At 41.1% G+C, this 11,077-nt stretch overlaps 1 protein-coding gene across 4 annotated transcripts in view; it reads left to right on the forward strand.

The window, feature by feature from the left end:
- Positions 1-10,520, forward strand: part of LOC311508735 (pleckstrin homology domain-containing family A member 5-like) — a gene marked incomplete at its 5' end in the record, with an annotated part of 191,409 nt that extends 180,889 nt beyond the window's left edge. For 2 of the 4 annotated variants that reach the window (XM_084573669.1, XM_084573668.1), the window contains 6 exons: positions 1,890-2,081; positions 2,215-2,334; positions 2,671-2,790; positions 3,652-3,797; positions 4,918-5,078; positions 7,779-10,520. In XM_084573669.1, coding sequence (XP_084429795.1) covers positions 1,890-2,081; positions 2,215-2,334; positions 2,671-2,790; positions 3,652-3,797; positions 4,918-5,078; positions 7,779-7,843 — 804 coding nt within the window. In that variant the 3' untranslated portion in view covers positions 7,844-10,520. Of the gene's footprint in view, positions 1-1,889; positions 2,082-2,214; positions 2,335-2,670; positions 2,791-3,651; positions 3,798-4,917; positions 5,079-7,773 lie in introns of all 4 variants that reach the window. The other 2 variants (XM_084573667.1, XM_084573670.1) reach the window with 1 other exon arrangement.
- Between the last annotated feature and the right edge of the window lie 557 nt (positions 10,521-11,077).

Below are 11,077 nucleotides of genomic sequence, written 5' to 3' on the forward strand. Positions count from 1 at the left end.
CTGTTGTTGTGCTGGAGCTTTCTGCGTCAGTTAATCAAGTCTTGCTGTTCCTGCTTTGGAGAAAAAAATGAAAAAATATAGTCGCAGTTAGGATGCACATTTGGTGGGCATTTACTTCATTAACCTGAGCTTCACAAAGATGCGGGGCCTTTTATTAACTCTCTGAGCATTTCCTAATATTGGAAAGATTTGTGATTTAGGTCACCTGTGTCTGCTATTGAATGCATTAAATTGGCAATATGTTGCATTTGATTGCAGAAATGGGTTGAAACCATAGACTGTATATAAATATGGACAACATGTCCCACTGCCTTGCATTAGCCAAACTGAGGCTATTTTCTCGGTAGAGCCAGAGTCTGTGCAGTTCATTCCGAGAGTGGAGCCACGGGGAGCTGCGTTATCGATGACCCGTCCACACTTCCTCCAGACTCACTCGCATTTTCATTCAATTAATACTGCGCTCTGCTCTACCTCCACCAGTTATAAAGTAATGTTGGATTATACACTGTATTTATGTCTTTATTTCTTTATTTATTCCTATTCTCATGGTCCTACAGACCGCTTCACAGAGCGGTTGGCATGTCAACTCGTAATCATCATGATGTCACATCCTGTTTCTGTGCCATCATATAACTAAAACAAAACTTATCAGAAAAAATAGACACTTCAGTATGCATCATAATTATGTTAACTTCCTAAAATGAGAGAAACTATCCTTGTAAGATACATATTTGATGTGTATTTTAGTGTTTTAGTATGGCCCATTCACTAACATGGAGAGGGTGGAGCTTATGACCTATACTGCAGCCAGTCACCAGGGGGAGCTCTACTTGCTTTGACTTCACTTTTGAGGAGCTGCTCTGTCGTCCATATTTATGCAGTCTATGGTTGAAACCATGAAAAATTGTCTGAAATGGAAAGAATCAAATTCTTAAGTGTGCAGGAATAATATTTCCTGCACACTTAAGATCATTATTTAATATTCGTCATTAAAAGCTTTCCGGTGCAAATGTGTACTTATTACGCCCCAACTTCAGATAACTTCAAAAACCAACCTTCATTTGACAGTTTACATGCACTGATGTAACTTACATTACCAGTAAATGTCTCTGCTGAAGCACGTTGCCGCAGGATTTCCTCTGCTACATCAAGGTTAAAAATATAGACAACACTGGAGCTACAGATAAAGCCGTGAGGCATTTACCCGAACACCAGATCAGATGTAGATGTCGCTCATGGCCGTCGTGCCTACACGCACCCACGGTGTTACTACACTCCACTGCCAATCCAGCAGTATGGTCTGTATTGTACACATGACTGTGAACACTCACCCAGAGATGGTGTTCAGCTCCAACCTGTGAAAAGAATCATATAAAACAAGAAGGCTAACATTATAGTCTGGGGGTTCTGTCTCATTGATAAAAAGGTATAGTTTGGTCATATGGTGCTTTAACAAGAGCCTGAATTTTGCTCTCAGGCGGCTGAATTTTGAATTAGTTGGATCTGTTAAACTGACTTAGTGAGAAGGAATATTATGGTAACCTAACCTGCTGTTAGGCACAAACAATACCTGTTGAATCTGTCTGAAAGATAAGGCTGCAAAAAGGATAATCAAAGGATGTTTTGGTGCTGCAGCCAATGTGTGAATTTTCACACATCGCCTGTTACATGAGTAATTTGTTGTTGCATGCATGAGTAATTTTTTTGTCACCATCATAGACAAAATAGTGCGACAAAAACTTGGACCTGCTGCCTTTTTTTTCCGTCTTATCTGGAAAGCAGGAGGTTGAGGAACATCACGAAATATTACATTGTGTAACAAAACGTACATGCATACGTAGACTCACGGTTTAATGTGAGAAAGAAGTGTAACCTTGAGTATTGTCCAGGATCGCCCCAGGAGTGCGGTGGATCAGATTGGATTCGGGGAGCGAGAGGTGGGCAGAACGAGGATGAGCGTGGAGGAGCAGCTGGAGAGGATAAGGAGAAACCAGCAGGCCTCATCGCTCCGCGAGAAGAAGAGAGAAACCCCATCCCGCTCGCCCTCCTTCAGCAAGGACAACCCGTTTGCTATCTTGCAGGTGATGTAATCCCTAACTAGACCGCTGCAGCTTAGAAGTAAGCTCATGCGTTTTCCTTTTTCCTTAGCCTTGGAAAACTGTCAAACGTTTTCAGTCTGGCTGTTATTTCAAGTGTGCGTGTGTGCCACTGCAGAGTCGCGCCCAGGCGGAGGGGGCTTGTGCGGACCCCGTGGAACTGGAGGCGGCCCTGCAGCAGCTGAAGGTGGCTCACATGGAGCAGAGCAGGACGGAGAGAGAGCAGACTGCATCACAGGTCCATAGGACGACTCAATCACACTTCTTTATATGATGTTCTAACTAAAAGCATTATGCATTAGATTTTCATCCAAAACAAATGCAGACTTTAAGCAAAATAGTAAAACTTGCAATTCAATTTGATTAGAACAACCTTCATTAACTGCAAATATCGTATACATAGTCAAATTTTTCACAGTGGTACTCTAACATATGTAGAAATACTTGTTTCCAATCACTGATTCCCATTCCGATGTTGCTGACATCTGTGTCAAGCTAGAGATAAAATCAAGCATTACACACCTTTGGACGACTGCACCAACAGCTCATGACGTGATTCTGTTTCAATCTGCAGGAGGTGCAGAGAGCGGAGGAGGTGAAGAATTGCAAGAGCGAGGAGGTGCAGCAGGACAGGGGCATGGCCCTGCAGAGTACGAAGGAGCCACAGGCTGAGACAAACAGCATAGACAATGAGGTACTGTACATGCTAGTTTTGCTTCCACTGACAGTTAATATTAAATGAACTGATATATCTTCAGACGATAAAAGAAAGGGCTGACTGTCTAGAGAAAAGGGGGTGGGAGCGGTATAGTAGTAGTAGCAAACATTGTGCACGTCAAGCCAAAGAGCCTGGCCCCAGAATAAGTGAGAGATAAATGTTCAGCCAGCTCCTAAACAAATTAAAGACATGGCAAACCTATGCAGAGTGGATAGCTGCGCTGGTAGTCAACTGGTACAATAGTAGCTGCAGGTGGAGGATAATCAAAGGAATGCTACCACACAGTTAAATTCATCTTCTGTAATCCCAGCCCTGCCTGCCACACAGCAGCTAATCGGCCATTGTGTCTCTGTGTGTAATCTGGGACAATAACAGGGGATTTGTGGGAACACGGAGGAAGCCAGGTTGGCTTTAAGGGGTTTATCTCCTGGATTCAGCCAGTAGTGGTAGCTGGGTCTGGGCTGCTCTCCAATGCGACGCCACCCCGTAGTGTGCATGTCGCCCTCATTCCTCAGCAAATGGAGAGAACCACTGGCTTTTTCATTCATCCAATCAGCCATTCATTCATAATTTAATTATTTTCTTTATCTATTACATTTCTTTATGCTCATTTGGTGTTTAACTGACTTATTTCAATTTTGTTTTTAAATCAGATATCCCATGTTCCTACTATCCATACATATTTTTCTGTAGTATTCATCATAAATGGCTGTATTTGGTCATTTAAAAAATCTTAGTGATAACAGAATCAAATCCTGGTCTCAAAACGCTGGATTTAGTTTGCTGTGAATCCTTTCTTTCTACTCTCTACTTTCTAATAAAAGTCTTCTTTGTCAGCTGTGTGAAAGCCAAAGGGTGGTGATTCTGGACCTGGGCACAGAGCCTCGGCGCGTGGAGATTGTGAACTTTCAGCCGTTCGAGGACGACGAAAGCAGAGAGCACGATCTGACCAGCTCGCCTACAAACACCACCACTGAAAACAGGTACGCGGGTTATCTGGTACATCTGTCCTTGTGAGGAACCAACTGGAGCTGTATGTAGGCCTGGGCAATAAGGACAATTGCAGAAAGGGAGGAGGTTATTGTTTATCCAGTTCTTATTACATGAGCAATAAACTAGTTCCAGCAACAAAGCCTGCACACAACTCCTAGAAACTAGCTCAATGCCAGGTAAATTAGTTTTAAATACATTGTGTCTTACGGTGTGTCCTGGAGAGTAGAAATAGTTAAATGAAGAACTATTCTCTGTACAAATGGACATTTTCTAGACTTAGGGTAGTTAAGGTAGTTAAGATTGGGAAATGAGAAGCTCCTGTTTCCATTTCATGTTTGGTTAAAATCCTAAAATTGCAGCTTAACACAGTGATACTGAAACACAGAGAGAGTTGTAATAAACTCATTTAAATGTAAAAAAAAAAATTAAAAATAAAATGTAGTAGAATGTTGGTCTACTACCTAAATTCCTAAAGTTAAATCCTTTGCAGAAGGCTCTTTGACAGCAGACATGAAATACCCTTTGGGTACGTCTCTCCAAGCTTCACACACCTTGGCTTAGGACGTTGATCCTCCTGTTTGAATTTGATTGGAAGCTGAAAATGAGTTTTTGTGTTTGATGGATTTGTCTTGACAGCTCTGTTCTGAAACAAGTGTGGAACGTTAAGGTCCCCGCTAATATTTTCTGGGATTGTCTATCACAAAAGGGATTCTGGCAGGCCGCAACACAAAAATGATATATAGATATCCCACTAGATCCACTGTATTCATAGTGAGAGTTTCCTGGAGAAGTAGATTATAGAGACTAAATTTATATTTCAAGCATTATTTGAATGGTTGTCAGGAAAATGATAGGTGGATGAAAGGTACCGAACATCATTAGTGGGATTTAGATGACTACACATTGAAGTGTATGACACTTTTCTACAAAGATGCGATATCATAGCTTAAACTATGAACGCTTCAACAAAAAGACGTAGACTGAGGTTGATTGATCTCTCATCTCTGTGTCCACTGTCAGGAATTATTGAGAGTTTTCGGCTCCGTGCAGTCTTGTGATGTGTCCCTGATGTTTTTCCTCACGCGTGACCCGCTCTTTTGCTAACTGTAGCTTCCAGACTCCAGAGCCTGAGACGCCGAGCCCAGAGCCCAAAGAGGAGGAGACGGATGGGACGCAACAAATGAACAGAGAGGAGAACCTTGAGAAGAGCCTGGATTCATACAACCAGCTGACAGCGGACGACAAGAAACACAACAACAACATGTTGGCTTGTAAGTAGAGCTCCTGTTGAGAACACATTTGAACTCAAATACACATTAACTCATGAACTTTGCATTTACTGTTCTGACATTGGAATGAATCATTAGTGGATTGGGAATCTCTGGGACTACCTAATCAGAATTATATCCATACCTAAGAAAAGAAAGCTTAAGAATGTATCTGAACTTTGGACTGAGCCATGCAAACTGTTTCCCTCTGCTTCCAGTCTTTATGCTAAGCTAGACTATATCCATAAATGTTAATTGGCATAGATTCCTAATTTGTCCACTAGGGGTCACTGTTTTAGTAAAAGTTACAGATGTAACAACACTGAGACACAGAACCAAACAGCAGATTGCGGCAATGTGCTGAAATTGACCTTATTTTATTTATTTTTTAATTTTCAGGTTGTTCATAAAATGTTTCATTAAATGTCACCATTTTCTCCAGAATTTTCCCTTTATTATGCAATTATGTTACCGGTCTGGCTAGCTTGAGATCAAATTGGGTTGTGTGTGGTCCCTGAACTAAAATGAGTTTGACACCCCCGTGCAGCTGCCAGGTATACGTGTGCATTCTTGCATGTGTCTTCCTCCTTTTTCACTGCGAGCTTTCAAAACACAAAGCTCACTGACTGAAGCGTCAAAGGGTAAATCCCTGCTGCTTGTCTGCAGGGAGAATCCTGTGTCTTCACCCACACAGCTGCTGCTCCCGGAGGCTGGAGTTTAACATCACGGATGTGTGCGAAGTTCATTTAAAACCAATCAGACTGTCGTTACAAGCATTTGAAACTTGTAGAAACCTATCTCACCATTTGCCTTAAGGCCCAGACACACTGCAAGATCACAGCTACTTGGCTGTAGCTTTCGTCAAGCAAGTTGATCACATTAAATTCAACATGCTTCTTCAAAAATACTTAATATGCAGATAAATGATTTGAATTAATCCTGCCATTAGATGTAGATTAGATGTGTTTGAATCAGTATAAACAACGACAGTGTCTGCACTGATTTCTAAAAGAGTCTAAGTGATTCCTCCAGTGTCTGCTGTCTGCAGCTGCTTTGTGCAGGGATTAAATGAACGTCTTCATTTCATTAAATCCGTCTGAAGGCAACGGGACACATGTTGATAAATCTGCAGCCTCTGATTTGCGCTCTGACTTGTGCTGCACCCCAGTGCACTGACATTATAATCAAATCAAGAGACACCAGCTGCTACGAACAACTCAGAACACAGCTCTGCACACATTCAGTATTCTCTGTTTGAATAAAACATATCAGGTTACAATTGATTATTAATCCCTCTTTGTCAGTGCCATTTTTTTTTTTTTAAAGGCATTGCTGTGCTGTATCCTTGAAATGCACTGATATGAGATTGAAATGGAGCTTTCGTGATTTTTTCCTGTATTTATTGTATAAATTAAATTAAAACCCCATCTAATGCTGGCTGCAGATTTAAGGCTTATATATTTAGGTTACAGTGCACAGAACATTCCAGGTGTGACTCCCTGGAGAAACCTCCTTCTGTTTATTGAAATGCTGTCTTTTTGCTTCGCTGTATTTTTCTCAGATATCTCAGAGCAATTAGACCAGTGATATAACTGGCAATTTTTGTACTGCTGCATTTGTACTGCTGCAGGTCCGAAAATAGCAAGTAGAGTCTAATGAAACATGTGGTTTGTAATCCTCACTGACAGTGCCCTCTAGTGGCAAAATAATAAAACTACAAAATGTAGCAATATACTTAGGTTGTGACCTTAGGGGTCATATCATTATCTGTTATGAGTATCAACTTATGATTTCAGTGAGGAGAAATCTCCCTGCCCCCCTCTGCCCCACCCAGAGCACTTGTTGAGCAGTGTTGGTTCTATCCCGTAAATTTCAGCAAGTAGTTTCACACAGTTGTTTTTATTCTGCAACCGTACGAGCAGTCCAAATTTTTCTATAAACTTATTTCTGATGCTTTTTGATAATACTGCCATCTCGCCATCGACATCCATGAATCTCATCCGCGAGCTCAGCTAAATAAGAAGACCAGAAGCAGAGGAGAACAGTTAGTCTGGCTCTGCACAAAAACCACGTTCTGGACTCCGTCCTCTAACAATCTGGAAACCTGGTTCCGAGGCACATTTGCATAAAAGCGGACATTTCCACTTAAAAATAGTGAATTGTTTTGCCAGATCTTCCCTACCCACAGTCACTGTCACTATGTTGAAACTTCATGGATAACTAGAGTTATAAATGGTCACACAGATATGAATTTGCAGTAAATGTGTTGGCTGATCAAACTGCTAATTGTCAAAAGTAAAAACTTTTTAATTTGATGAATGTGTTTTCTTTATTGTCAGCCTCCCAAATATCTAAAACTAGTGCCCATTACAGAAAATGCTCGTTGCCAAGTCCCGGATCCCAAAGTAGTGGATCAGAATGTCATCTTTTCTCCAAACAACAGTGCAACAGTGACGGATATTTCACTATCATGCATGTTAAATGCACCAAATTGTCAAATCTGTTTTGTGAAGGAAAGAAAGGCTGGCTGGAAAAAGTAAGATCTAATCAGTTCACAGTAGTGTAATGCCAATAGTAGCTTAGCCGATCCATTTGATTTTTCCCTGCACTGTTTTGTTGTTAACCCATAGTTGAGGTAGAGTACAAGTAAAAGGACAAATAAAAAATGATAACATTCTCCCTCTTCTTCTCCCCGCAGCGCAGACATTCACATTGGTGAGCGACACGTGAGTGGCGCTGGCCTCGACATCCACACTGGCGTCCCGTAGAGCCCAAATGTAGCCAGCCTGCACAGAGCATGCTCCATGGCTTCCTGCGTTTACAACACAACTCCTTTGACACTACTGTTACATGCCCACACGGAGACTGAGACTCGGGAGTGTGGCGGCCCTGCTGACAGACTGACCGACACCCAGATGGGCCAACAGCCATCACATCCAGACAAGAGAGAAGCAGATGTACTGTATCTCTAGCACCTGTTAGATCTGTTCATACTGATATGTCCTCAAGCAAAACCTAAATTCTATGGAGTCCTGTTTGTCCTAAAACATTTCAGCATACAGAAAAGATTGTGAAATGGTGTAGTCACAAAAAGGATTACAGATGTTTTAACTAAGATTTATATGATCAAGCCTAGGAATCAAGGCCGATGCAGACGTGAATTAGTTCTCTTGCTCAAGTGCAACCCATGCTATTGAAGATAATCCTAGTGCCCACTGATTTTACAAGTCAGGATTAAGTTTTAAGAACTTTTTTGGACTGCTTTTTTTTTTTTTTGTTGTTGCCAGTTTACGCTCAGTGTTGCACTTCACTGGAAATGGAGAGCTGGAAGCATGAAGTGGATGTGAATGTTTCTACGCCTCATGTAGAAAGCAAAAAGGCTTTAACAGCCTAATCCAGTGTTGGAAAGGTGTGAGGGCAGAGCGTTTCTGAAGCTGTCTAACCATGCAACAAGCAGTTCAGACACGGTTCATAGCCTGGTCTACACCTCCAAGTATGAGGACTGAACAGGGTGAGCAGGTTTGTACATCCAACCATCGCCTGTGGTTTCGAAAGAAACCAATAGAAAGAGATCACGAATTCAAGTTGCCGCAATTAGTAATCCTCTAAGCATGACGCAATTCGAGACAGGGTGAGGAGCTCAGACATCCACCACAAGATCTGGCTCTAAAAGCCACTTCCCCTTGAAGAGAACCAGTTGATTTGGTTCAGACATGTAATAACAAGGCATACTGGACTTTTTTTAAGCAGCTGTTAGCCCACATCTAGGAGTTGTCTAGTGCTTTTCTTGGCTCTGGAAAAACGGTACACTTCCATCAGAGACATCAGCTGTTAGAATATTCTACCGCGCCCCAGATGATGTTGGGGTTTGTTTGCGTACAGAGCGCAAAACCGAGATCGGATCTAGAGACACATGTTTATGCCAGGTCTGAACACACGCACTTGAAGCCGGTCTCTTGCAATCGGATCTCCCAGATGGGATCTTAATGCAAGGTCTGAACAGGCCCTAGGATGTGAGGGTCATGTTCATGACGTGCGGCAAAGATGGAAAACAAGACTGGTGGGTGAATTTTATCGGTCTGTTGAGGTAAAGCAGGAACTGGAGTTGAATGCAATGCTTCTGATTTACTGATCGGTCAACATTTTGACCGTGTATTTAGAACACAGAGTGGATGGCTTCCCCTGTAGAGATAGGACAAGGACATCTGCTTCCCCTCTAAGGAGGCAGCAGAGGGTTTTGGGTTTGTAATTTTATCCAGGGGTTTTCCAGGCATATGAAACTGGGAGGCTCTTTTGCACATGCAACCCTTTTGGATATCACAAAAATTGTGAAGACTCAGTTTAGTTCTGTTGGTAGTCTTAGTATTAGCTAGCCCACATCCTAACGATTAATGAGATAATATTTCTAGACATGTCTAGACAGAATAACATAACTAAACCATTTCACAGTTTTGACTGTATGTATGACTTGTTTTGGGGCTAATATAGCACCATAGAACTGTGCTGCCAAATACATACACACACATCAGTATACAGAGCTTTTGATACGTTACTTAGTAAAACATATTAAAGTCATCTTAACATAATAATTGTTAAAACAAGAGTAGTCCACAGATCTTGTAGGAGGGGATGTTAGCTGTCAGAGGCGAGTGTACAGCTGTATATAGGTGCACTTGACAAGTCTCACTGCAGATGGGCTAAGCACCAAAACTCGACACACATGCAGTGCTTTACTTTAACCCCAAAGTGACCGCTGATGCTCTTTGACTTTAACCCGCTCTGTTTTTAATAGTTTGGGTTTATTTGAGATGAAAAGTCTCTCTTATCGCTCTATTTTCACATCTTTTGCACCGGCAACATAACAGTCATTAAATGGATATACATATATAAATATATATTTAAAAAAAGTATATATATATATGAACATAAAGCCAATTTTTACTTCAACAAGGTGCCACTTCATGCTGCTGTTTTTTCTCTGTTTTGTTTTTGGACCGGACTAAGTATTTTACTGGAGTTGCGATTATTTATGCTGAGCAGATAGTTTGAATCTCCTGAGATCTGACGGGCCACGCGTTCAGAGTAAGTGAATGCTTTGGATTTGCAGTCTACCTTTTTCAGTTTGGGTGTCCTTTTGTTTTCCTCTCTCTTTTGGTTTGCATTACGTAGGAGACACAGAGGGGACAGGACGTGGATCCTGAGTTTGAATCTGTCCTAGGTGGTGAAGAATCAGAGAATAGCACATGTACGAAGCAATAAGTAGGACTTTGGCGCTCCAGGACATAAAAGAAATTTAAAAGAGGTGTATAAACTGTAAAAAATAAATGAATAAATAAAACCAGATAGCATAATTTATGTACACAATGAAAAAAAGAAGAAGAGTGAATATTATAACTCTAAGAGGTTATTATTAATATTAATAGGGTCAATATGCAAAAAGTTCATACCCCATCTGTTTTATATCATATGAAATAAATGTTGATGTTCTTAAAACATGCTTGAAGGATGTCGTTTTTTAAAAAAACTCCTTATTTTTGTTGCCGTCCATTTATCTTCCAACACATGTACTGAACTTGTGGTTCCTGTAGTAAGCTTTTTGTGTGTGCTCCTTTAAAATGGATGAAATTATAAGAGCTGTAAGTGCATGTCCCCTGACCTATGTGCATGAGCGATCAGTTTTCATTATTAACATGCCAGATATTTTCTGGATTAATCGATTAAACCCAAGGCGATGTCAATGATGTCCTGAAGTTGTGCCAGGAGTTGCTGTTCCAGTTTTATCCAACAACAATCTCAAATCATCAAGGTTTGTTCTTTATTTTAAGCTTAATTAATTGTTGGGTTAGCAAACGCAACTGATCGTGGAGCTATAAAATGTGGGTTAATAAAACAGACAAAATAGGATATTTACAGAGGACACATTTTCTTCATCTCAGCACAGGCAGTACAAGAGACAGGCCTGCATTTCAAAGCAACAAGTCGACCACTTAGGTCAGTAACTC

This window comes from Chelon labrosus (assembly GCF_963514085.1).
Source record: "Chelon labrosus genome assembly, chromosome: 23".
NCBI lineage: Eukaryota > Metazoa > Chordata > Actinopteri > Mugiliformes > Mugilidae > Chelon > Chelon labrosus.